The following is a 26,879-nucleotide window of genomic DNA, read 5'->3' on the forward strand; positions in this document are numbered from 1 at the left end:
CAGGCTGCATATGAGGGGCAGTGGTGAGGTTGCTGGGCACAGGCAGGCTGCATATGACGGGCACTGGTGAGACTGCTGGACACTGGTGAGGCTGCATTGATCTCTTGTATCATTTCTGCAGTCTCTGGCCATCTCCTGTATCATGTCTGCTAGAGGTGCACCGAATGGAAACTTTCCTAATACCATTAGCAATGTGTTGAAGTAAGAGATTGCAAACGTGATACAAGACATGATTAGAGACTGGGGACATGATACAAGACATGATTAGAGACTGGGGACATGATACAGGACATGATTAGAGACTGGGGACATGATACAAGACATGATTAGAAACTGGGGACATGATACAAGACATGGTTAGAGACTGGGGACATGATACAAGACATGGTTAGAGACTGGGGACATGATACAAGACATGGTTAGAGACTGGGGACATGATACAAGACATGGTTAGAGACTGGGGACATGATACAAGTCATGGTTAGAGACCGGGGACATGATACAAGACATGGTTAGAGACTGTATTTTTCTTGAACTTTCTTGCAGTAAAGGTGCCAATAATGGCAAACAATAAATCCATAGTAATTTAAATTGATGATATTAGTTAAAAAGTTGAATACAATTATATATAAAAATATAAATATTTTTTAAAACTGGTCATTTTCGGTATCGTGCACCCTTTATTTTTAGTATCGGTTTCGGCACCAAAATTTCCATTTGGTGCACCCCTAATTGGCACTGGTTTTACAAAAGGTGCAAGGACTTTTTGTCTGTTTCCCGCAGTCAATTTATATGAATGGGCTGCTGTCCCTGTGCACACGCGGGCGGCATTAAACACATAGGTGTGAACCAAGCTCGACACAGGCTGCTTGCACACAGCTCTATGCTGCCCTGGATGCATAAACAAATGGCTCTTCATGCTATACAGGCCTCTGCACTTGTGTGAATGAGCCCCAAAGAGGTTTATCTTTTAGCCTTAGGATCCATTTCCACAATTTTTGTAGAGATTTTGTGTTCTGTTTGTGTCCGCACAAGTCTTTTCATGGGCACACTGGCACTGCTAAACTCCTTGTAAAAACCACACTGCGTGCATGGGGGGCGGGTCTCAAAATTGAACGCTACCCTCCACAGGTGATCACCCCCAGTGGCTGAACCCCACCCTGGAGCACATCTATACATTGCCCGAACCCTCAGCTGGCGCAAATCTACTCCCCCTCCGCTTTCTCTGTGGAAACAACTAATTAACAACAGCCTACCACTATACAAGGATACTTATGCCAATAGAGGCTGCCCTCACAGATATGACAAGGTCTGGTCCAAATGGCTGGCGGATCATTCTACAGTCCTCTAGATGAACCTGATCTCTAGGCTGCTCCCCGCTTGGTACTAGGTGAACACTGCTGACTGCTTAAATGTCTCATCCTGGTATGCACATTTGAGGACTGCACTGTCTCTCAACCCGGGAGCAGGGATACCGCAATCATTATCTTACTCTGTATTCCATGTTTTGATCTATACACTTGCTGATATGATGGTAGGATCCTTGCAAGGATTGCATTGATATTCTACAAGACCAATGCACGCATGTTTTTTTTTTTTCCCCTTTTTGTTCGTTTAATTGTACCTTTTTTTTGTGTTCTGAAAACGAAAAAAACAGATAAAAAAAAAAACTCCTTGTAAAAAAGCTAGTTGCTTGGCTTTTATGACAATCTCTAGCTTTTATAATAACTTTTGAATCACTGTCCCTCAAAAAAAAAAAAAAAAAAAGGATGAAGTGATGTTAGCAGGACTCCTGTTAGAAACCGACAAGCTTTTTTTCTGTGGCTGTGTGAAGGCAGCTTATGAACACAGCTGCAGGTCCTAACCAGACAGGCGTGTGGGTGCATGTGTACAGCCCTAAACACCCATCACCCTTAAAGGGACACTAAAGGCAGAAATGTTTTTTTTTTTAAATAACAAACATGTTATACTTACCTCCGCTGTGCAGTTAGTTTTGCACAGTGACCCGGATCCGTGTCTTCTGAGGTCCCTCGGCGGCTGTCTCGGCTCCTCCTCGCAAAAGCTTTCCACGTTCATGTGAGCTCCCTCGCATGGTGGAAAGCTTTTGCGAGCGCGCTCCCGTGATACATCAGCGGCCATAGCCGCCGACTGTATCACTCGGGCCGCCCCCCCCGGCGCGCCGCATCATCCGCTTTGATTGACAGCAGCGCCAGCCAATGGCTTCGCTGATATCAATCCGCCCAGCCTAGCCAATCAACGGCCAGGCTGGGAAACCAAGAACATCACGTGAACGTGCCCGGGAATTTCGAACGGTCAGGTAAGTAAAACGGGGGCTCGGGGGTGGCCGGTACCATCGGATGTTTTTTCACCTTAATGCATAGGATGCATTAAGGTGAAAAAACTTTTACCTTTACAACCCCTTTAATATTTTAAATTACTTTTCTACAAATTTGTTAAATACATATTTATACCATTTTTTTTATTTTTTGCACAACGCTTGGCATGGGGGAAGGCGTCATTGGTGAGATATCAGTTGTCTAAAATTATGAGAAAGAGAAAGGAATTAAAAAGGAACTGCAGTCTAATCACATAATTTGTAATAAAAACATCTTTGTCATTCTGAAGCTTCCCTCCAACCACGTTGCATATTATTTTATATATACTGAGATTCTGTACATGCTGTCTGGCTGCGTCCATTTTAACTGTGGGCAGCTGAAGCTGCTGCCTATTCACTTCCTGGATTTACGCAGGCATACCTCCAGCTCTGCAGCTCTCATAGGCCCTCTTATGACCCATCCCCCTCCCTTCCTGGCAAACTCTCACAAGAGTAAGAGGGAGAGCTGTGCATGATGTCATAACCCTAGGCTAATGACCAGACAAGAAAGAGGAAGTGGGCTGTATAAGGTATTTACTGTCAGAAAATACATGTTTTACTATTTTTTTGAGCACCACCATAATCCCATCCTTTTGCCATTTCCAACTCTCAATACCAGGGATGAGGTGCTGGATATTCTAGAGCATGGGTGCTCAACCTTTGGCCCTCCAGCTGTTGCGGAACTACAAGTCCCATGAGGCATTGCAAGCCACTGACAGTTACAAGCTTGACTCCCAAAGACAGGTATAATGGGAATTGTAGTTTTGCAACAGCTGAAGCGTCACAGGTCGAGCACCCATGTTCTAGAGTCACTCAACTCACCTTTCTAACAAGGGCAGAAGATTTAATAGATGGAACGATTAAAAAAAAAATTACTGAAGTTCCGCTTTAAGGACATGAAGTCCCCTTCTCCTTAGCTGAGCTGCAAAACAGTATACGCTGTACAGAGGCTCCTGTTCATTTAAAAACTAATGCATAGTAAACAGAGTTTACTATGCTTCAGTTATGAAAGGACACAGTGATCGGTACCGATCCCCCACTGTGTTTATTTAGTAAAGGAAGGAGCTGGTAAAAATAAAAACTTTCTCAGGTTTCCTTCAATACAAAGCTAGTTGTCACTTATAACACCCAGTTCACTATGTTTCCCTGGAAAGGTACAACGTAATGCATGTGCTTCCGCAGAAAACTCATCTACGTTACCTTTTCGATCTCTTTCTGGGCTGCACCTTCCTTTTTCAGCCTCTCCTGGTCCACACACTTGATGTTGTACAGTTCCTTGGATTTTTGCAGGGCTTGAGTAATACTCTGAATGCTCTGTACAGCCTCCAATGTTCCAGATACTTCCTCCTTGGTCTGCAAAATGTAAACAAAGAATTATCTATTGAAGTGTCCAACAGCCTTTAATAATCCTGGCATAGAAAAAGAATCAATCTTTCAAAAGACGGCTACCTTTTTATGAGACTTCAACTGTTCTTCCCCGTATTTTTGTAGCTCTTTTATAAGGTCCTGTAATTTCTTGACAAGTTCTAGGTGACAGCCAGCAAGCTTTTCTGTTGAAGTTTTAAAGACATCCCAGACGGGGCCAAAGGTCCTATGTAAAAATGACACGCTCATTCATTTGTCTTTCCTGAAATGTAAATTCAAATCTTAGAAACAAAATGTGTTCTTTCATTTCTCAAACATACCCAAGTTGTGTATAATTGCTAGCAGTCTTGGCGAGTTTTGTCATTGACCGGGAATAAGCTTCTTCAATTGTCGACCTGTAAAAGTAGTTGGAAGAACAAGTTGGTGTGTGTAAAGTAGACTTGTCATTATTCAACAAATGATAGGATAGGGATTGTACAAGCAATGTTTCCTTTAACCACCTCAATACTGGGCACTTTCACCCCGGTCCTGCCCATGCCAAGTTTCAGCTTTTAGTGCTGTTGCACTTTATATGAGGTCATCCAACACTTACCGTATTTATCGGCGTATACCGCGCAGTTTTTTGCCCTGAAAATCAGGGCAAAATCATGGGTGCGCGGTATACGCCGATACCCGCTTTCCCGCGCCGAGTTTGAATACTGCGCCGACATATACCAAGCGCAGTACACTCGGGTATAGTCGGGCAGTCTCGGCTCCTTCCGCGCTCACGTCCTGGACGTACAGGATGTCAGCGCGAGAGTTGCCGAGCCTGTCCGACAATACACGAGTGTACTGTGCTCTGTATATGTCGGCGCAGTATTCAAACTCGGCGCGGGAAACGAGCGGGGAGGACGCCGCAGAAGGACGCAGGACCCGACAAAGAGGACACCCGAAGCCGCAGACGGACGCCGGACCCGACGAGGCCGCCGATGGACGCCGCACAAGACACCAAAACTGTAAGTACAAAAAAAACTTTTTTCCACAGGAATCCGCTGCAACTTTAGGGGTGCGCGCTATACGCGGGAGCGCGCTATACCCCAATAAATATGGTAACTCATATGAAATTGTTATTATTTTGATACAGATAGAGCTTTCTTTTGGTGATTTTGAGCCGCTTGCCGACCACCCTCTATATATACGTTGGCAGAATAGCACCCGGCCCGAGCGCCGTAACCGTGCCCGCGGGACCCGCAGACTCAGTGTCTGGCCAACGTGTCACGGAGCTGCAGAACATGGAGCTGTAAACAAGGTATTTCCCTGGATTACCCTGTTCTGCCTCGTGACAGGACACTGATCTTCTGCTCCCTGTCATCAGGATCAGTGATCACTGTCGTGTCACAGGTAGCCCAGCCCCCAAACAGATAGAATCACTCCCTAGGACACACTTAACCCCTTCCCTGCCCCCTAGTGGTAAACCCCTTCCCTACCAGTGTCATTTACACATAAATCAGAGCATTTTTATAGCACTGATCGCTGTATAAAATGACAAAAGTCCCAAAATAGCATCAAAAACCAGCCATAATGTCGCAGTCACAATAAAAATAAAAAAACGCAGATCGCCACCATAACTAGTAAAAAAATAATAATAAAAATGCCACAAAACTACCGACCCTTAGGGCTAGTGCACACTGCAGCTTGAAAAAAAAGCTGCTTTAATAATAGGCATTTGAGCTTTTATTTCAGCTTGAAGCTTGTGCTTCTTTGTGCTCTTTTGTTTGCGTTTATTGAGCTTTCTTGAGCATAAGCGTCTTTCACGAATCCTCCCCTCAGATAATTTTTCCTTATTTATTTTTTATTTATTTTTGAGCTTCTTAGAGCATTTTTGGGCATTTAGTAGAGCTGCACGGTTAAGTGTTAAAGTGAAGTTCCATCTGTGAAAAAAAATAAAAATAAAAAAAGTCAGCAGCTACAAATACTGCAGCTGCTGACTTTTAAAGTAAGGACACTTACCTGTCTAGTGCGCCCGCAATCTGCTCACCCGAAGCGAACACGTCCCTTGGCTCCGTGTGGAGGCGCCGACATCTTCAGTAAGGTAATCAGAAAGTGAAGCCCTGTGGCTTCACAGCCTGTTTCCTACTGAGCATGCGCGAGTCACGCTGCACCTTCTGAATGGTATCTGCAGTCTTCTGGTACCTGTGCGTCTCCCAGAAGACAGCGAGGGGGGGCCAGATTCTGCTGCGTTCTTCCTCTGGAAGTGGGAGCAAATACCTGGATTAGACAGGTATCTGCTCCCCCCTGAAAGGTGCCAAATGTGTCACAGGGGGGGGGGGGATGGGGAAGAATCGGATCAGCAGAAGTTCCTTTTTTGGGTGGAACTCCGCTTTAAAGAATTGAGGTTGTGATTCTACCTCCCTCTCGATCTTAAAAAAGCATTTCCTTGATTCTGTGCAGAAAGTTCTCTGCTCAAGCTGACAAGAAAACAAAAGAAAAGAAAGAAGAACAGGCAGCCTGCCAAGTTTCTAACATCACTAAAGAGAAACATTGTAACATATATTTATTTTAGATCAAAAGGGATGAACTTCTGTCTGTAAATGAGGTCTGTTATTTGCCCAGCGGTCTTTCAAACGCATTAAAGTTTGCCCAATTTTTTTGTATAATGTCAAAGATGATGTTACGCCACGAGAATCGTGATCTTTATTCTAAGCAAAAAAAACAAACACATTTTAGCACTTAGGCGTCTTTTGGTCAGGGTTTTCTGCATGTAAACTCCTAAAAAAACCATAGTGTGCACTGACACATTGGCTAATGCTGTGTAAAGTCCAATGGGAGCTTTTCATCAGATATTCCGACCGTGTGTATGCCCCATCGGACCTTTTCCGTCGCAATTTCCGACGGACGTCGATAGGGAGCAGGTTCTCAATTTTTGCGACGGAAAAAATTCTTATCAGAAAATCCGTTGGTCTGTATGGAATTCCGACGGGGGAAAAAACATGCATGCTAGGAAACAATTTGACGCTTGCTCGGAAGCATTGAACTTCTTTTTCTCACCTCATCTTAGTGTTGTACGCCACCGCGTTCTTGACGGATGAAAGTTCAGAGAACTTTTTTGTGACCGTGTGTATGCAAGCCAAGCTTGAGCGGAATTCCGTTGGAAAAACCATCCAACTTTTTTCCGATGGAAATTCCGCTCGTGTGTACATGGCATAACATGGAGGGGAGTTTCCAGGCAGAAAAAATAAGAGCTCCAAAAAGCGCAAAAGCCTGTAGGAGCCGCTTCTTTGAGCTGCAGTGTGTGCGTGAGCCCTAACAGTGGTAGTAAAATAATTTGATATAGGGGGGCTCAATGGAAGCCCCTGACATCATCAAAGGGTCATACACAAGGAGAGAGAAAAAGCACACATGTGCCAAAGAGCTGCATGTTGGGCACAAGGGTCTAAAAAAAACAGCTACATAACCGCACACACTATAAAGTCCCTGTGCATAACTTAAAGCACACCTGTCAGCCTATTTTTTTTATTATAAGTGATCACATTCTCTCTGTTCTCAGCTGCACAAGAGTTTAGAGAGCTGGAGTAGGAGAAACAGCAGCACACAGTACACTGAGCTTCCAAGTGAATGGTTGTGCTGGGGGGGGGGGGGTGTCAGAACAAATCTGATTATTGGAGCAGGCCGAGTTCTCAGTACAGCTAGAAAACTGACCATACTGTGCTCTCATGCCTGGTGTGGACAATTTAAACACCATGGATATCACACAAAGGAAGCAATACAATGAGAATGGGATACTTTTTTCATACTAGTAGACTATACAGCAGGCACAAATCCAAATGTTGGGATTACATATTGTTTCTTCAAATCATAGTGAGCTGACAGGCAGCATTGTGCAAGTCAAAGGGGCCACACTGTATCCGTGAGTCAAACACTTGGCTCACAGTTGCAGCACAATAGCTAAATTATAAACTATTGTTTGTCAAAAAGGGGGGGGGGGTGACACAGATATCTATGCAGTGGCAGGATTGCCTCCTGAATGCCTGACAGCGACTGACAGCAGAGGGGATCGCTTTTCAAAGCATTGGCTAGTCTGAGCCTTGCCAAAGGGATGTTCTATGATTCTCAATAATAGATCATCCTATCAGGGGTTAGCTATATCATATGCAGGGCTAGCTTTTTCCATAGATCTGAATGCAGCACGGTATAACTTTATGGCTCCTGGCATGAAGGACATTAAATCTAGTAGGGATGTGCTGTACATCTATCTTGTTCTGTACAATGTAAACAGTGTACACACACAGGGCTAGGCCCGTGATAAAGCAGAGGAGAGAAAAGGAGCGAAAAGTCAAACCTAAGGAGGTTATACTTGCAAAGATTATTGATAGAACAAAATATCTAATGTGTTTCAAAAGAACAGCTTTGTTTTACATACTATTTCTAACATATATAGTAAACTCCAAACCAAGCACATTGTCAATATCTCTCCCAGAAGCTTAAGGCCCCTTTCACACGGACATGTCCACTGACATCCGACCCGATCCGCTAAAATCAGACGGATGGCGATACGTCGCCATCCGTCCATGACGGATCGGAAGAGATCTGATGAAAACAGACATGCTGTCCGTTTTCATCAAATCTCTCCATAGGAGACAGCGGCGCTGGACAAGCCCCTCCCCGCTCAGTGAGCAGAGAGGGACCGGTCATCCGCCGGCTCAGTGGAGATCCACAAAGAGATCTCCTGCTGAGCTGGCGGACTCCGCTGCGACGGATCCGCCTGGTGTGAAAGGGGCCAAATGTGTAATATCGAATGTTTACTATAAACATATTGATTATACTCTAATCAGGAGCACAGATAATCAGGAGCAAGGACATCTAAAGGGATGCCAGGAATGTGTTCTTTTATATAATGTTCAGTATCAACAGTACAGTGACTGATGCCAGCCTTGTGGATCACAATCACATGATAAAGAGCAAAACTGATTGCCGACATTGAAAGTCAATAGGTGACAGTACAGACCAGGAGGGGAGGGGACTGATGATGATGTTCAGACAAGAAGATAGGTTCAGGATGGCTGCCGCAGCTTAAAAGGACTATATAGTGGAGTTGCAGTCTTGAAGGGAATAGAGAGTAATTTCAACACGGGAGAAAACTTGAGAAAATATAAGGCCGGATTCAGTTTTAAATCTTTTATAATGGGTACCGTTTTGGCTGCAGAACATTTCCACAGCTTAAGAATAGCTATGGGTGGGTGTCCCTTCCCTGCTGTGTGCCAGCATGGAAGCTTTTTATGAAGCATAAGAGAATTGCATTCCAAAGCGTTGGCTTTAAACTTTCCATCAGTAAAAGGTTTTAAAGAACAGCATTAAATAAAATATACACTATATTACCAAAAGTATTGGGACGCCTGCCTTTACAGGCACATGAACTTTAAGGGCATCCGCGTCTTAGGCCCCTTTCACACTGCCAGACTGTTCAGGTCCGTCTGTCAGATTTTTTGGCGGACCTGAACGGCCGCTCCATTCTTCTCTATGGAGCGTCGGATGTCAGCGGTGACATCCGACCCGATCCGCTAAAATCAGACGGATCCATCCATGGCAGATCGGATCGGGTGAGATGCTGTCCGTTTTCATCCGATCTCTCCAAAGAAGACAGCGTCACTGGACAAGCCCCTCTCGGCTCAGTGACCAGAGAGGGACCTGTCATCTGCCGGCTCAGTGGAGATCAGCAGGGAGATAGCCTACTGAGCTGGCGTACCGCTGCAAGGGGATCTGCCCCGTGTGGAAGGGGCCTTAGTCCATATAGGGTTCAGTATTGAGTTGGCCCACCCTTTGTAGCTATAACAGCTTCAACTCTTCTGGGAAGGCTGTCCACAAGGTTTAGGAGTGTGTCTATGGAAACGTTTGACAGTGTTCAAGAGCTTTCAATGTGCAAGTTTCAGGCCCAGGTAATGCATCTGGTAATGCCTGACTTTGAAGGATTTGATTCTCTCTTGGATGAAGCCTCAGCAGCTAGGCCTCCTGGGCCATCCATGTATATATTCAAGAACAAACACAACATCAGGATTGTATGTCATCCATAAATCTGGGATTAACTTTTGCACAGTCTGATATATAACTGGAACTTCATTCACATGCAAATCAACATCATCTCCTAACCCAATCTTGTCAAGTTCCTGTACAGCCACCCAACTTGCATTAACAGCATGCTCGCCAAAAGGACCAAACCCTGCAAGAGATTCAGCAGGGTTTCCTTCAATTGGCTGCGGCCAGGAAACTTCATAACAAAGGGAGGCTGACAAAACCCATGGAGTGGGGTAGGGCTGGGGAAAAAAATTGTTTTGAATCCTGAATCGAGTTGCAAGGTCAAATCGATTCAGGTTTTCAAAAAATCAATTTTTTTTCCTCCTCCAGGACCGGCGCCGACACCGTGCCAGTCCTGAGGAGCTGCGGGCAGGAGTTTTTAGGTGAGGCCGGACATCGCGGACTAGGCTGAAGCCTTTTTTATAATAAAAAATAAATAAATCGCAGATTTTTTTTGGGGGGGGGGGGGAAATCGCCCAGCCCTAGAGTGAGGGGTTTGGCTTCTCCCCATACTTCCAGTGAAGGGAACACTTAAGGTGTGAGCATATCAAGACATTTTGGACAATTCCGTGCTCCCAACTTTGTAGGAACAGTTTGGGGATGACCCCTTCCTGTTCCAACATGACTGCGCACCAGTGCACAAAGCAAGTTCCATAAGGACATGGATGAGTGAGAATTGACCTCAAACCAATGCCTGTGGCATACCAATGATTAATCTGATTGATCTTGAAGTTTGTAAACGTACTTTGTGAAGACCTCCACCTATTTACTTCCTTGAATTCTATGACACCTATTCACTATGCCCGGTGAGTAGGCCACGCTGTGTCACACATTTCACAAAGCCCGCCTTCTGAACTATAGAGGTGGAGCTTCATTAGGCGGAGTCAGTTCAGCAACCACTGTTTGAAGGCAGCAAGGGACCATGAGATTGGTAGTCCTTAGAAATGAACAGTAAGGCTTCATGTACACGGGACGTTTTAAAAAAATCTCCTGAACGATTTAACTTGACAAATAATAACCAATGTTTAAAAAATCTGTTGTGCCGCGTTTGCATTTAGGAGCGTTTTTTTGCATTGCAAATAGTCAAAAATGTATCTCCATTAAAAAGGCCTGTAAAACTCCTATCACACCCCCCCCCAACACTGATGTACATAGGACACTCAGGACTCACACATACAAACCAAATCTAAAAATTTGAACATAATACAAGGGGGGACGTCAAACAAAAGTCCTATGTTCGAAAGCAAACAATAGGTACGGCATCAATAAGGGTTAACTTTTACAGCTGGTAACAACTGCCAAAGTCAGTGTTTTTTTGGCAACAATTTGGATGCAATAATTCAAGGAATAAATAGGACACAGCTGGAATCACAAAGCCATGACTGTTTCCAGTGACAAAGAGCAATGACATGAGGCTGTCACTACACTGCTCCACCAATCTATGAGACTCATGATAATATTAACATAAATGAAATCACAAATACTTAATACATAAAATTATCTTTCTGTTGCCATTATTCTGGCTGCTTATTGTCTTGTCTTTACTAGAAATATAACAATTAGTCATTACTTCTGAATAAGTGGCTGAGAACGCCAGCAAGCAATAAAAGTTTAAAGTGGTTCACAAACCTTCCAGAATGCTGGATAGCAAAAGCCATGAAAGATATATAGGATGTACTCAGAGAATAGGAATTAGGACATTTCAGACTTCACTGGCTACATGTAATGTTCATGGAAGTGATTTGTTAGGTAGTAAGGCCAGGAAGCGCTAATGAGCAAAGTCAGCATAAAATACAATACATTCATATACAGACACATACATACAAATGCCTACTTCAGGACTAAACACATTTGATAATTAGACCTTATGCTGTGCTGTTCCATATATACATCCCAAATCTTAAAAATGATTAAAAACTTTTTTTTTTTCAGCCCAGGTTCACACCGGGTACGATTTGGTACGATTTGAGATGCGATTTCACATGTCAAATCGCATCTCAAATCGGCGGCATTTGCCGGCAATGGCACTGTCCTAATCGGTGCGACGCCACATCTGCGGCGCTGCACCGTTTTCAAAAAGTAGTTCCTGTACTACTTTTTGCGATTTCGGGCCGCGATTTACATTGAACCCTGCACAGATGTCTCTTAAATCGCGGCCGAAATCGCAGCCGCGAAATCGCGGTAAAATCTCGGTTTTCCCGCGATTTTGAATTTGCAGCAGTGTGAACCTAGCCTAAAAGAACGTTATGAACCAAATTAAAGTAGTTGTAAAAGCATCTCTTTGTCTTAAAGAAGCAATGACAGATCTTGTTGATTCCATCCAGAATTTTGGCACGTGCAGATATATCGGTATTTGTTTCGAGATTTTAAGGCCAGAATGTTTTTTTGAACAGAAGCCTGATCTTCTAAATGACCTGGTACAACCATTCTCCTTGTGTCTGATGTAGGTACAAAGCACTTATATAGTCTGCCTTCTTCTGGTCTGAAGCTGACAGATTGGATGGTAATAAAACAAGCAGAGATCATACTCTATTTTGTGCCTCATTGAAATGGCAGAATGGACTCAGAGGTCCAGCATGTATCGGATTCAAACTGGCAAAATGTCAACAGATGTCTCCCCCACTCTTAAGAGTGGTGGCAACCCTCAATTGTTAGGAGGGCTTCTGGGCATGCTTTGTAGACTTGGGAATGCAGGGCTTGACAAAAGAAGGTGTTACAATTTAAAGCGGGAGTTCACCCATTTATTAAAAAATAAAAATAAAATTCCCTTAGATTCCTGCTCGTTTGGTCTAGGGGAATCGGCTATTTGTTTTAAAATATGAGCAGTACTTACCGTTTTCGAGATGCATCTTCTTCCGTCGCTTCCGGGTATGGGTCTTCGGGAGCGGGCGTTCCTTCTTGATTGACAGTCTTCCGAGAGGCTTCCGACGGTCGCATCCATCGCGTCACTCGTAGCCGTAAGAAGCCGAACGTCGGTGCGGCTCTATACTGCGCCTGCGCACCGACGTTCGGCTTCTTTCGGAAAATCGTGACGCGATGGATGCGACCGTCGGAAGCCTCTCGGAAGACTGTCAATCAAGAAGGAACGCCCAGTCCCGCAGCCCATACCCGGAAGCGGCGGAGAAGATGCATCTCCTAAACGGGTAAGTACTGCACATATTTTAAAACAAATAGCCGATTCCCCTAGACAAAACGAGCAGGAATCTAAGGCTAAAAAGTGTTCGCTATGGGTGAACCTCCGCTTTAAGTTCACCTTTTTTTTTTTCTAAAATCCAGCTCCCCTATGTACCAATAATGTACCTCTGTTCCACAAAAATGCAAGTTTTCTTTGGTTTTGAAGACCAGGCCTCACCTCCATCCATGGCTGTAGTTTGCAGATCATTTCAGAAACTTCCTGTTTAAACACAGGCGGACCAGCCAGTATGACCCAGGAAAGAGTTCACCAGCTGTCCTCTTTAGCATTCCTTCACCCATCAACTAAAGTTTTCACAGCACCCCCTGGCATTCCTCCATGTGTGAATTTACCTGACTTCCCGAGCGTCCCTTCGGATGGGCACGGGCTAAAATTTCCTGGGGCCACATGCAGCCCACGGGACATCCCAGATGTAGTGCAAGTGCCAGCCTGATTGGATACAGAGTGATTGGATTGATGGTGTCTCATCCTATTATATTGTTTTGATAAATCTAAAGGAGATTGTACAATCAGATTGTATAGTGTATGGCCACATTTATACACCTCTTTCAGTGTCATTAATTGTTAACGGCACACCAAACACAGAAGAAAACACACATTTGTGGTGACAAGTGCAGTAACAAATTTACAAAAATGTCATCTCATCCCTTTAAACCCGAACACATAATAATTACACAAGTTCTGTGGCTGATTAACCACTTCCAGACCTTAGGTGTTTTTCAGATTTGGTGTTTGCAAGACTTAAACAGTTTTTTCTGCTAGAAAATTACTTAAAACCCCCAAACATTATATATTTTTTTTCCTAACACCCTAGAGAATAAAATAGTGGTCATTGCAATACATTTTGTCACACCGTATTTGCGCAGCGGTCTTACAAGCGCACTTTTTTTGGAAAAAAATCACTTTTTTGAATTAAAAAATAACACAACAATAAATTTGGCCCAATTTTTTTATATATTGTGAAAGATAATGTTACGCCGAGTAAAATGATACCCAACATGTCACGCTTAAAAATTGCGCCCGCTCGTGGCATGGCGTCAAACTTTTACCCTTAAAAATCTCGATAGGCGATGTTTAAAAAATTCTAGAGATTGCATTTTTGGAGCTACAGAGTAGGCCTAGGGCTAGAATTATTGCTCTCACTGTAACGATCGCGGCGATACCCCACTTGTGTGATTTGAACACCGTTTTCATATGCGGGCGCTACTCGCGTTTGCGTTCGCTTCTGCGCGCGAAGCTCGTCGGGACAGGGCGATTTAAAAAAAAAATGTTTTTGTTTTCTTATTTATTTTTATTTATTTTATTACTTCTTACACTGAAAAAAAAAATTGATCACTTTTATTCCTATTATAAGGAATGTAAACATCCCTTGTAATAGAAAAAAGCATGACAGGTCCTCTTAAATATGAGATCTGGGGTCAAAAAGACCTCAGATCTCATATTTAGGCTTAAATGCAAGAAAAAAAAAATTGTCTCTTTAAGAGGCTGGGCGGGACTGACGTTTTGACGTCACTTCCGCCCTGCAGAGCTATGGGGACGGGCGAAGGAGATTTTTCCTTCAGTCTCGTCCCCGCTCAGCTGCCGAACAGTCCCGATCTCCTCCACCGCTACCGACGGCTCCGGTAAGCGGCGGAGGGCGTGGGAGAGCGTGGGGCCCTCCCGCCACCGATAACGGCGATCTCGCGGCGAATCCGCCGCGGAGACCGCCGTTATCGTGTACCAGACCGCGCACACTAAAGATCGATACCTCGGTTGTGGCAGCAGCTGCTGCCGTTACCGAGATATCAATCTTTAAAAATAGGACGTACATCATCGTGCGCAGGTCTGGAAGTGGTTAAGGTGATAATTAAACTCATTAGGTGCCTTTAACAGCATGAAATTAGTCTCAGAACCTGTGTAATTAATATGTGTTCAAGTTTAAAGGGATGACCCTACCTATGAGCTACTTTGCTAGGTGGAGCGCAGCGCATTAAAATCAACTGGCTGCCCTATGTGTGTCACTGGAAAAACGAGCAAAAAAACATGCATGAAATTGGTGCGTTGACAGGTCAGTCCCCACACACTGTGCAGGGACCGCCCTGTTAGATCTCCGCTCTCCTCTATGGGGGGATTGGATGAACACGGACCGTCTGTCCGTGTTCACCAGATCCATTCTGCAGACGGATGGAAAAATAGGATTTTCCTCCGTCTGCAGAATCGGAGCATTGTGGACCCGGATGAGATCGGGTGTTTACATCCGTAAACGGATGGATGGATGAAAAAGCGGACATACGGTCCGCAGGTGTGAAAGGGTGTGTAACAAGTGCAGAATTCTCACAGCTGGGAAAAAATTTAATAAAAAAAATCCAGACAGCCTGCCAAGTTTTATCACAACAGGCAATAAATAGAAACAAAGTATCTTTTCGATCTTTCATCAAAGAAAATAATTCCGGCATGTAAATGAAGGAAGTTAAACCAAACCTTTTCTGCAATTTGTTGCTTACAAGTAAACATTTTTTTTTCTGCTAGAAAATTACATGGAACACTCAAACATGAGATTATATATATATATATATATATATATATATATATATATATATATATATATATATATATATATATATATATATATATATTTTTAGCAGAGACCCTTTGGTTGTTGCAATATTTTTATGTCACACAGTATTTGCGCAGTGGTCTTTCAAACACATTTAAAAAATAAATACACTTTAATGAATAAAAATAAACAGTAAAATTAGCCCATTTCTTTCTATAATGTGAAATAAAAATGTTACTTTATTCAAAGCAAAAAAAAACGTGATTCTCATTTTAGCCAAAATCGTGCAGCTCTACCATGCGCTGCTCCAAAAATAGTTCTGGAGCTTCCCTGGGGCGAAGGGCAGTCTTTGTTAGGTGCATTTTTGTTAGGTGGAGATGTGAATGAGGCCTTATGACTGAGCGTCTTCGTCCACTCCCTCCTATGTACTTGTATAAAGATGCCATACACTATGCAATCTGATTGTACAATCTCTTTACAATTTCCATTAGATTTACCAGAACTATGTAATTAGACAGGCCCTTGTTCTACATAGTTGATGGGAGATCTAAAAGGAGATTGTATAGGAAGTGGTTGGAAGGTGGTATTGTAATGATGGAGGTGTGGTCCAGAGTGGTGAACAGACCCTATCACGCCCTCTTCTGTGATGCAACTAGGAAGTGAAGGTTTCTGGGAGATGACCTAACAGGAAGTGAATGCTGACACAAGCTACAGGAAGTGAATGCCGACACAAGCTACAGGAAGTGAATGCCGACACAAGCTACAGGAAGTGAATGCCGACACAAGCTACAGGAAGTGAATGCCGACACAAGCTACAGGAAGTGAATGCCGACACAAGCTACAGGAAGTGAATGCCGACACAAGCTACAGGAAGTGAATGCCGACACAAGCTACAGGAAGTGAATGCCGACACAAGCTACAGGAAGTGAATGCCGACACAAGCTACAGGAAGTGAATGCCGACACAAGCTACAGGAAGTGAATGCCGACACAAGCTACAGGAAGTAAATGCCGACACAAGCTACAGGAAGTAAATGCCGACACAAGCTACAGGAAGTGAATGCCGACACAATCTACAGGAAGTGAATGCTGACACAAGCTACAGGAAGTGAATGCCGATACAAGTTACAGGAAGTGAATGCCGATACAAGCTACAGGAAGTGATGGAATCTGAAAATCCATTCAAAGATACAACAAGATTGACAAGATTCTAAATATCATGTGAACGAGGTAAGTGAGAGAAAAGCACATTGGGAGGGCTGGGTAAGGAATGGCATTGGAAAACGCTTCTATTTATTACGAAAAGTGAAATTCTGCCCAAAAAGGTGAACTTATTCTTTAAGCCTTGGTTTGAAGAGCGATACCTGGGGAAGTAAAATTAACAATTTTGTTGAAAAGTAGTAGTAGTTTTAGGGGTAGGAATATAAAGCTGGGCACATAAGCCAGGCGGATGGAGAAATCCTTCCTGCTGATCAGCACTGCAGCATAACAAAAATTTCCAACAAGCCTGTTCGTGAGAAGTTGATCACTAAATCGACTTCTTGCGAATGGAAACGGCCATAGATGGATTGAAATTCTCCCAGTTCCTGCTGAATTGGCTGGATTTCAATCCATCTATGGCCAGCTTTAGGCTTCTTCAGCACCTTTCCCTCAGTGACTTCCTTGATGAATTTATCAAGGGATTCTCCAAACAGGCAATTACCACCAAAAAGGCATGCCTAGAAGACCCTTTTTACAAGCAGGTTCAGTGGACAAAGTTTATTGGCCACAAAGGCCTTTGTCTATTCAGAGAGATAAGGGACATTCAAGAGACTTGACTAATCACATTCTTAAGAGTGTCAACATAAAACAACACCGATAGCATCAGCTGTAATTGTTCTAATGGAGCACGATCCTCATGTTCCCTATTCATTTTTTCTTCCCAGTTAGCAATAATCTGGCAAATGAAACAGCAGCTATAGCTGGCTGCAGGGCAGGACCTGCAAGGGCAAAGAAGGCTTTTCCAGATGCCTATTAACAGAATTCCTTAAAAGAGGGAACATCCTCTGTAAGGAGTTTATTCAGAATATATTCACCAGGAAACAGCCAATTTCTTTTTTTAAAAGCTTTTCCGCTGTATAAATCTCAGCAAAAAAACGTAGGAGTGACCAGGAAAGGCTGGCCCTCATCAATCAATCTGTACATGCATTGGAAAAGTCTCTGTATTTAGACTTTTTTTTTTAGAGCCCATAGGGGCTTGTTTAGGCTGTGAAAAATCTGGTGCTGTAGGGAAAGACTAGAGCGCACCCCATCAATTAGTGTGTCCACAGTAGAGAGCATTTAGCTTGAAGCCACAGCTTGTACTTCATTCAATGCAATGGAGGGGAAATCCTCTCCAGCCTCTACTACAAAATCAGGGTCCTCAATACTTTGATCCATAATCTCTGCCAGGAAAGGAGGTTCCACTTCCGAATCCTGACTACAGTCAAAGGGAAGAGAGGACATGTAGCATTTCTGGCCTCTGGAAACCTAAGGTTTTAGAAGTGCAGAGAGTTCTCCAAAGAATTCAAATAGGTCAGACACATGCTGTGTGCCTGGGAGATAGCTGCAATCAGATAATAGCTATAGCCCTGAGCTGTAGTTTCCTGTGGGTGGTCTGCAGAACATGTTATTTGGCCCTTTTTACCCTGGCTGACTTGCACCTATGGTCCATCATTACAAAATGGATGGAGTTGTGTATGTCTGGATATTGTCGCCACTACAGCCCAGGTGCTGACTTGGTCCCTGCAGCTTTGTCTGTGTAGAACGGGGATATGCAATTAGCAGACCTCCAGCTGTTGCAGAACTACAAATCCCATGAGGCATAACAAGACACTTACAGCCACGAGCATTACACCGAGAGGCATGACGGGACTTGTAGTTTTGCAACAGCTGGAGGTCCGCTAATTGCATATCCCTGGTGTAGAAAATGGCAGCAGGAGTGCAGTATTGTGCGGTGTGCATTCTCAGTGAAAAAGATGGACAGGAATAAATCTGGGAGGCATGACAATTACTTCTTCCTGAGACTAATTCCGAGGGGGAGGGGAATAACTGCCAATTTTAAATTGCTCGCACCAAGAACTGTGAGAGACAAAATTGCAGGGGTTAACATAATAAAGTAAATATCCAAATCCTGTCTAAAGAACCACATAATGTTTTACACGGAGCTCATCCTAACAAAATGGACCAAGGCGGCTCTGGACCTTTATAGAACCCATTGGCTAACACTACAGATGTTGCACTAAGGTGAATGTCAAACGCAGTGGCAGAAGCAAACACTAAAAGCTGACCCCACACAGTGGGGTTCTGGTGTGGTCCCCAAAGTATAACGTGAGGATAAAATCAATCCAGAAACGACTATGTAGCCAAGGGAAGTTAGCATTTGGATCTTCATAGAAGCTATAGAGAAAAAATTGAATGGTTAGAAAAAGAAAAATAATTCTTCAGAGAAGAAAAGATCTAGAACCATAGGATGCCAGCAAAAAAATAGGATTTTTTTGTACTCACCGTAAAATCCTTTTCTCTGAGTCCATGGACGGACACAGCTCCTTAAATCTTGACAAGTGGGTTATGTTCCCTGTTTACAGGAGAGGACTAGACAGAAACATGTTAGATAATTAAATACATGTTACATTAACAGAGTTGAACAGCCCCGCCCAGGGGGCGGTCCCTCCAGACATAACCCTCCTCCATGCAGTATGCAGCCTCAGTTCGTAACAAGCCGTACAAACCTAAAAGGAGGGGTGGGTGCTGTGTCCGTCCATTGACTCAGAGTAAAGGATTTTACGGTGAGTAAAAAAAATCCTATTTTCTCTTCTCGTCCATGGACGAACACAGCTCCTTAAATCTTGACAAGTGGGACGTCCCCAAGCAGTGTCAAAAAACGAGGGGTGGGAACAGCATCAGTAAAACCAATTGTAACTTCACCCCAAAACAAGCAGAGCTCCTCAACGGAGGAGGTGCAACTTTAAACAGCCGTCTGCAAAACCTAGCGGCCGAAAGATGCACTCACAGCAACCATGTAAATTCTGGACAAAGCGTGAACGGACGACCAAGTCACCGCCTTGCATACCTGTGAGACCGACGCATGATGACGGAAAAAAACCCAGGAAGCACCAATTGCCCTGGTCGAAAGTGCTGTGACTGGAAAGGGGGGACCCGCCCCCTAAGAGCATAAGCCTGTATGATGGTCTGCTGATCCACCGAGAAATGGTGGTCGACGAGACCGCCAGGCCCTTTTGTGGACCAGACACCGACACGGTGTCTGGTCCAGATCTCCGAAACGGAGCCGTAGCAGGCAGGTACACCCGCAAGGCACGTACCACGTCCAAAGTATGTAGTGCAACCTCCTTAGGATGTGCCGGTCGAGGACACAAGGATGGAAGTACAATGTCCTTGTTAAGGTGAAATGAACAAAACCACCGGAACGGAAGAAGGGAAGGTAGCGGGCGCACCACCACTTAATCCTTAAGGAGGATCAAGCATGGCGGCTTGCAAGACAAGACCGCCAACTCAGAAACCCTTCTAGCAGAGGTAAAGGCCACTAAAGGGGCCACCTTCTGAGATAGTGTCACAAGAAAAAATCTCTGATGTTTCCAAAAGGAAGGTTCCTGAAGAACCGAGAGCACCAGAGTCAAAACTCATGGGGGAAGAGGTGGGCCAAGAGGGGAAAGTATATGACAAACCCCCTGCACAAAAAGGTACCCACCAGGGAACAGGCCGCAAAAAGCAGATGAAAGGACACAGCCAAGGCTGAAATCTGCCCCCAAACGGTGCTTTAACCACTTAAGCCCCGGACCTTTAGGCAGCTAAATGCCCAGGCCAGGTTTTGCGATTCGGCACTGCGTCGCTTTAACAGACAATTGCGCGGTCGTGCAACGTGGCTCCCAAACAAAATTGGCGTCCTTTTTTCCCCACAAATAGAGCTTTCTTTTGGTGGTATTTGATCACCTCTGCGGTTTTTATTTTTTGCGTTATAAACAAAAATAGAGTGACAATTTTGAAAAAAATGCAATATTTTTTACTTTTTGCTATAATAAATATCCCCCAAAAACATATAAAAAATATTTTTTTCCTCAGTTTAGGCCGATACGTATTCTTCTACCTATTTTTGGTAAAAAAAAAAAAAATCGCAATAAGCGTTTATCGACTGGTTTGCGCAAAATTTATAGCGTTTACAAAATAGGGGATAGTTTTATTGCATTTTTATTAATTTTTTTTTACTACTACTATTGGCGGCGATCAGCTATTTTTTTCGTGACTGCGACATTATGGCGCAGTCACTTTGACACATTTTTGGGACCATTGTCATTTTCACAGCAAAAAATGCATTTAAATTGCATTGTTTATTGTGAAAATGACAGTTGCAGTTTGGGAGTTAACCACAGGGGGCGCTGTAGGGTTCACCTAGTGTGTGTTTACAACTGTAGGGGGGTGTGGCTGTAGGACTGACGTCATCGATCGAGTCTCCCTTATAAAAAGGATCACTCGATCGATACGCCGCCACAGTGAAGCACGGGGAAGCCGTGTTTACATACGGCTCTCCCCGTTCTTCAGCTCCGGGGAGCGATCGCGACGGAGCGGCTATAAACGAAGCCGCGCCGTCGTCCCGGATCGCTCCCCGAGGGAATCCGCACGCAGCGGAGGGGGTCCCGATCGGACCCCCACCCGCTAGAAGGCAAGGACGTATATATACGTCCTTCTACCTGTACGTGCCATTCTGTGGACGTAAATAGTTGTGCGGCGGGCGTTAAGGGGTTAAGCAATGTTTAGATCCACTCCAAGCTGTAAAAACAGCAGGACCCTGAACACCGAGTACGTCCATGGACGTTACTCCATCTCTTCGCACCAAGAGATGTAGGCCTTCCAGGTGCGACGGTAGATCCTCCAGAAGGCGGCTACCGTGCCCTCAGCATGGTTAAGATGGCCGAGTCGGACAGATCCCGGTCTCTTAAAGTCTGGCTTCCAATAGCAAGTCAGTGACTGTACAACAGGAGGAAGTATGGGACCTCGGGACAGAAGGACCTCCCGCCCTGGCAACCGCCAGGGTACCTCCGCTACCAGGCACCCGAAATCGGTGTACCAAGTACGCCGAGGCCAATCTGGAGCGATTAGAATCATCGGGCTCCCCTCACCCTCCAGCCGAGAAAGCAACTACGATGGAGGAACGGCATAAAGCCGCCGATACAGACCCCCACATGGCCACCAGCGCGACTGACGCACCTGTACAAGATCACTTGACCTGGCCACTAACTTTGACGCCCTTGCGGTGGAGACGAGCGGCCAGGAGATCCATGCCCTGTGAGACTCCCCTCCTGCAAGGGAGCCGAAACACCCCAAGCACAAAGACCAGTCCCCCTGGTCCAGCTTCCGGCGATTCCAGTAGTCCGCCTGCCGGTATACCTGATGGCAGACCGAAGCCACGGCTGTGGTGTTGTCCGGCGGAATCCAGATCGGACGACCTTGCAACCTCCTCGACCACGAGGGGAAGCATAGCCTGATCGCCCAAATTAGTAGGACAATGAACGGTAGACCGGGTCCATAGCACCTGATATTCCCAGGCGGTCTCCCACCCAGGTACTAACCAGGCCCGACCCTGGGTAGCTACCGAGATCAGACGAGAGCGGGCACATTCAGGGAGGTGTGGCCGAAAGCCCACACAAGCCCAGCGACTCAGGGCTTATAACTTCAGGAGAGAGTTGGTGCTCCTCCACTGTCTGGTGCAAAAGTGACTGAGACCCCAGAGTAGTGGCCACAATAGGCCGCAAATCAGACCCCAGCATGGTAAACATGGAATGGGTCAGTACTTCAGATCTTCTAACAGTCAGATCCATACAAAAGCAGGGGTTCCCGCAATAGGAAGAGTGGTCACCTATTTATGACACCCGGAGGGGTCCACCACTGGAGAAGCCCACCTTTTGAAAAGGCTCTCCTCAAAGGGGCACTGAACTGCCCAGTGGTGAGGGACTACAAAAGCCCTCAGCGGCTTTTCTCATTCCGCATCTTAGAAATTATGAAAGAAGGGCACAGAAGGAAAAAACCTACACAGAGCGGTCTGATTTGTGTGATCCAAAAAAGACCGAGCCCTCGGCGGAAACCCAGCTGCAATATCCAGCTTAAGAGAGTCCCTTGCAGCAGTGAGAAGCGCATCCATAGGTGCCTTATCCTGCATTTTTTCTTTTTCTTTTTTTTTTACTACCCAGGTACCTGGTCCATGGCTTTATACCAGAGCATTCCCCAGGGGATAACGGGGGAAGGGGGCACACTCTTACAGCCTGTCCGCAGTCCACCCCCACCGTGGCACAAACGTGTCCAGGACCAACAATAAAACCTCTGTGTGAATCCCAAGTGCTAACACCTGCTGCCACCACCAGCATGTTAAGGAAGGACCCAGATACTAACTCCAAATATTAATAATATTTACATAGTGTGTATGTATAATATGTAGGTGTATGCACACCTGTCCTTACAAATAAACAGAAGCTCCTAGAGCCCTATTCAGGGCATCTCACCCACTTGCTGCGCTGACCAGGGGTACCCAGGGGACTCACCTCAGGAGGAGACTGCCCAGCGCTGCCGTCCTCTCTCAGCACACGGCGTGAGAGAGGAAAAGAACCGTGAGGTAACAGTGCGGCATCTGCAGGTACCTGTGTGCGCCGTAGGATACAGCACTAGGGGTCAGGACTACTCCAAGATGGTCATCGAGCGTTCAGAATGCGGCCACAGGAAAATGTAAGCTGCGCAATAGCGCGGCTACGACAAAATGGCCGCCAATGGGAGTTATAAATGTAATTGAAAAACCTCCCAAAAAATGGGGCCAGCAATGGAGGTAGCTGTCGGCTCGGTCCACTGTGAGTGAGACAACACCACAGCCCAGTCATATGTGGACCTCAGAGCAAAGCTCACCGGCCACCCCAGGAGTCATGGGGTATGGCGTGGAAGACCCAGCCTCTTTGCAAAGGTGTGCCCACGCTTGCTGGTCGGACTGAGTAGACTACAAGGATCTATATTATCCAGCCAGTCTCTCAGCCGAAAGTTGAAAGAAGATTCTTCAAGAAAAAGTAAAATAAAATGTCTCCTCAGGGCGCTGGGCCCAAAGGGAGCCATACGTCCTTCTCCTTTCTAGGCAGAACGAAACTGAGGCTGCATACTGCAGGGAGGAGGGTTATGTCTGGATGGACCGCCCCCTGGGCAGGGCTGTTCAACTCTGTTAATGTAACATGTATTTTGTTATCGAACATGTTTCTGCCTAGTCCTCTCCTGTGAACAGGGAACATAACCCACTTGTCAAGATTTAAGGAACTGTGTCCGTCCATGGACGATAAGAGAAACTGGAGTTTCACAGAGTGTATACGGTTATATATGGTGTGCTCTGAAGGCAGCCCTAGCAAATTGTGTGCTAGTGTCCAATCACCTGAAGGAAGCTGCATTTTTTTTTATTTAGTGGTATGCAACATACACAATGAAATGGTAACTTCACAGAGCAGATTATCAATACAAAATGGAATTTGCAAGGTAGCTGTGTTTAACCCATGGGTCTATGAAAAGTCCAGTGTCCTGTACTGTACAATATGGATAAAAGTTTTGACTTTGGAATACTTAAAAATTATCAGCTACTCGGCACCAACCGTCACTCTGCCTTATGCTGGCTACAATAGTTTAGTCCACTGAAGTCTATGGGGAGAGATGAGCTCCGGCGTGTTCGCAAAGCCCACGTGCAGAGCCCGCCAGGAATTCGGCCTTGCGCCAATCACAGGCAGTGAGACATTGTCCCAATGCGCGGCTGCAAAGATCGGGAAATGTCTCACTGCCTGTGATTAGCACATGGCAGTGCCGACTTCCTGGCGGGCTCTGCGAACACGCCGGAGCTCATCCTTATCTACAGGGATATCCAGGCTTTCAAGCAAGCTGCAGACCAGCACTTAGGTACCAAAAAAATGACGGCAGTGTAAGGCCCCTTTAACATGAGCCGGATCCGGTTTTGCTCAGCAGGGGAGCTGAGCAGAGCTCAGGTGCGCATTCGCTTTGCATACGTACAACGCCCGTTCTGCTCTATAGGCAGCCGGACACAAACAGATCGGCTGTCCGTTTACACAATATTGCCCTCTGATCATTATGACTAAGCGCTGGGGAGCTGAGTGAAATGTGTTGGAGCCGTGACCTGGTGGGAGCCCAGGCTGAGGTTGTCTCTCTCATTATCACAAAACCCCATGGATGTCCTTCTGCCCTCTGACACATCCAGATGAAGGGAAATGGATCCCCTTCCATTTTTTTGCCGGATAAGACCCGGAGGATGCCGGGTGTAAACGGATACAAGCCTGTTTATGTCTGGTGCACCACAGAGAAGAATGGAGGGTCCGATCGGACCTCTCGTGTAAAAAGTGCCCAAGTGATGCAGAGAAACCGAAATGATATTCCACCTGATGTCTCCAAGGATGCAATGGAGGAAAGTGCAATTTACATCTTACACCTAGCTGTCCCATCTGTACGTAAATGAGCTCCACTGAGGTTTTTTTTTTAGCTCACAATGAACCTTCTTGCTTTACCTATGAGAATCAGGTGGGTGACATTAATTGTGATAAATTATGTACCCGCTACAGCTTCCCATTCAAGGAAAACCTGATCATACCTGGCCAGTAATCCACCACCATGGATGCATCAGTCATCAACTGAAAGGCAGGTGTTCTGCATATTACAGTCATTCAGAGGTGGGAGATGACGGGACTGGTAAAGAAGGCAGCTGCAGACTGCTATAACACAAACAGTCATTGCAGGGCTGCCTTGGATGCTTTAAAGACAGCTGGCACAGCACAAACAGTATAAACATAATTTTTTAACACACACTTTACAAGTCACACAAAAATCTACACGTTACAATGCACAAAAAAGAGGAGAAGACCGCACCTTTCCCGTATAAATTCTGAGAGCTCCTTTGTTGATATCTGGCCATGTTTCATGTTGTGATATAGCACATCGAACCCATTATTCTTCTCCCCCTACAAAAAAAGATGGCAAATTTTATTACAATAGCACATAAACATTTCTTAAGAGTAACAGTTCAAATGAATGGCAAAAAAATGCAAATAGAATTATTAAAGCCACAATGTGACCCAGAAAAAAAAAAAAAATCCCCTTTGCGAAGGAAGAGAAGTATTACCTGTTCTACCACCTGTGCCTTCAATCTTATTTCATTTGCAGAGCTACTGCCTTAAGGATCTTCAGCATTTAACCCATGCCCATGATTGTCAGATGCCCAATACCCCCACTGCATAATGTGGTTCCATACACCACTTGCTATATCACTGCAGGACATGGGGGACAAAGGTACCCAGCAGTTCCAGAAGTGTTGAATACTAAAGATGACCACATTACAAGAGAGCCAAGATCAGAAGCATGGGCAGTGGGACGGTAAAATTAAAAGTAATTGTAAAGTCTCTTTTCTTGTTTTAAAAATAAATAAAAATAAACATAAAAATAAACACGTTATACTTACCTGCTCTGTGCAGTAGATTTGTGTCACACGCTCCCGATGCTCTTCCAACTCTGCACGGGGCAGATATAATGTTAATTAAAGCGTGTGAGGGGCGGATGCCTACAGAAGAGGCCGTATTTAATAATGATGGGCTGAGCTGATAAATTGGGGGTGGATTTCTCATTAAACTACACAGGCTTCTCAATAATACATCTGCCCCTTTAAAAAATCCACCCCCATCGTATGAGCTCTGCGCATCATGATACAATATGGCCTCTTCTGTATGCATCCGCCCCTTGTAGACTTCAATCAATAATACACCCGCCCCTTGCAGAGTTGCACGAGCATCGGGAGCGTGTGGCCTGTGTGGCACAATGCCGTCTTCATTGCGCAGGCGCCGTGTACAGCTGATCAACAGCTGTTCATGTTCAGAGACTTTCGGCGGCTCCGTACTGCGCCTGCGCAGTGCAGGGCGGGCATTATTCAACGGGGGACCTTTCTCGTCAGAACACCGGGCAGCTGAGGGACTCATGGACATTGCTGGATAGAGATGGGGCTCAGGTAAGTTAGGGGGGCTGCTGCACACAGAAGGCTTTCTTTATCTTAGGCTGCATTCACATCTAGGCGGACAAAATGGCGGCGTTTTGTCCCGCGAATTGCGGCGACAAATAGCGGCGTTTTGTGGCGACAAAACGCCGCGATTGTCCACCTAGATGTGCCCCTAGATTGTCCCCCTATGGAGATGGTTTCCATCTCCTATGCCGAACGCCGAAAGCCGCCTGAAAAAAAGGTCCGGGACTTTTTTTCAGGCGGCAGGCATTCGGCGCGGAGATGTGAACCATCTCCATAGAGGGCAATGATAAATCATCCCTCTA

General features: G+C 45.2%; 1 protein-coding gene and 1 pseudogene across 4 annotated transcripts in view; both read right to left on the reverse strand.

The window, feature by feature from the left end:
- FCHO2 (FCH and mu domain containing endocytic adaptor 2) overlaps positions 1-26,879 on the reverse strand; it is a 201,914-nt gene that overhangs the window by 116,113 nt on the left and 58,922 nt on the right. For 2 of the 4 annotated variants that reach the window (XM_040341455.1, XM_040341457.1), the window contains exons 2-6: positions 25,437-25,528; positions 4,060-4,134; positions 3,824-3,965; positions 3,575-3,727; positions 2,472-2,537 (exon numbers count right to left, since the gene is read on the reverse strand). In XM_040341455.1, the coding sequence (XP_040197389.1) occupies positions 2,472-2,537; positions 3,575-3,727; positions 3,824-3,965; positions 4,060-4,134; positions 25,437-25,528 (528 nt within the window). The remainder of the gene's footprint in view (positions 1-2,471; positions 2,538-3,574; positions 3,728-3,823; positions 3,966-4,059; positions 4,135-25,436; positions 25,529-26,879) is intronic. The other 2 variants (XM_040341458.1, XM_040341456.1) reach the window with 1 other exon arrangement.
- Positions 22,069-22,187, reverse strand: LOC120925440 (annotated as a pseudogene).

Source organism: Rana temporaria, chromosome 1 (assembly GCF_905171775.1).
Source record: "Rana temporaria chromosome 1, aRanTem1.1, whole genome shotgun sequence".
Lineage (NCBI taxonomy): Eukaryota > Metazoa > Chordata > Amphibia > Anura > Ranidae > Rana > Rana temporaria.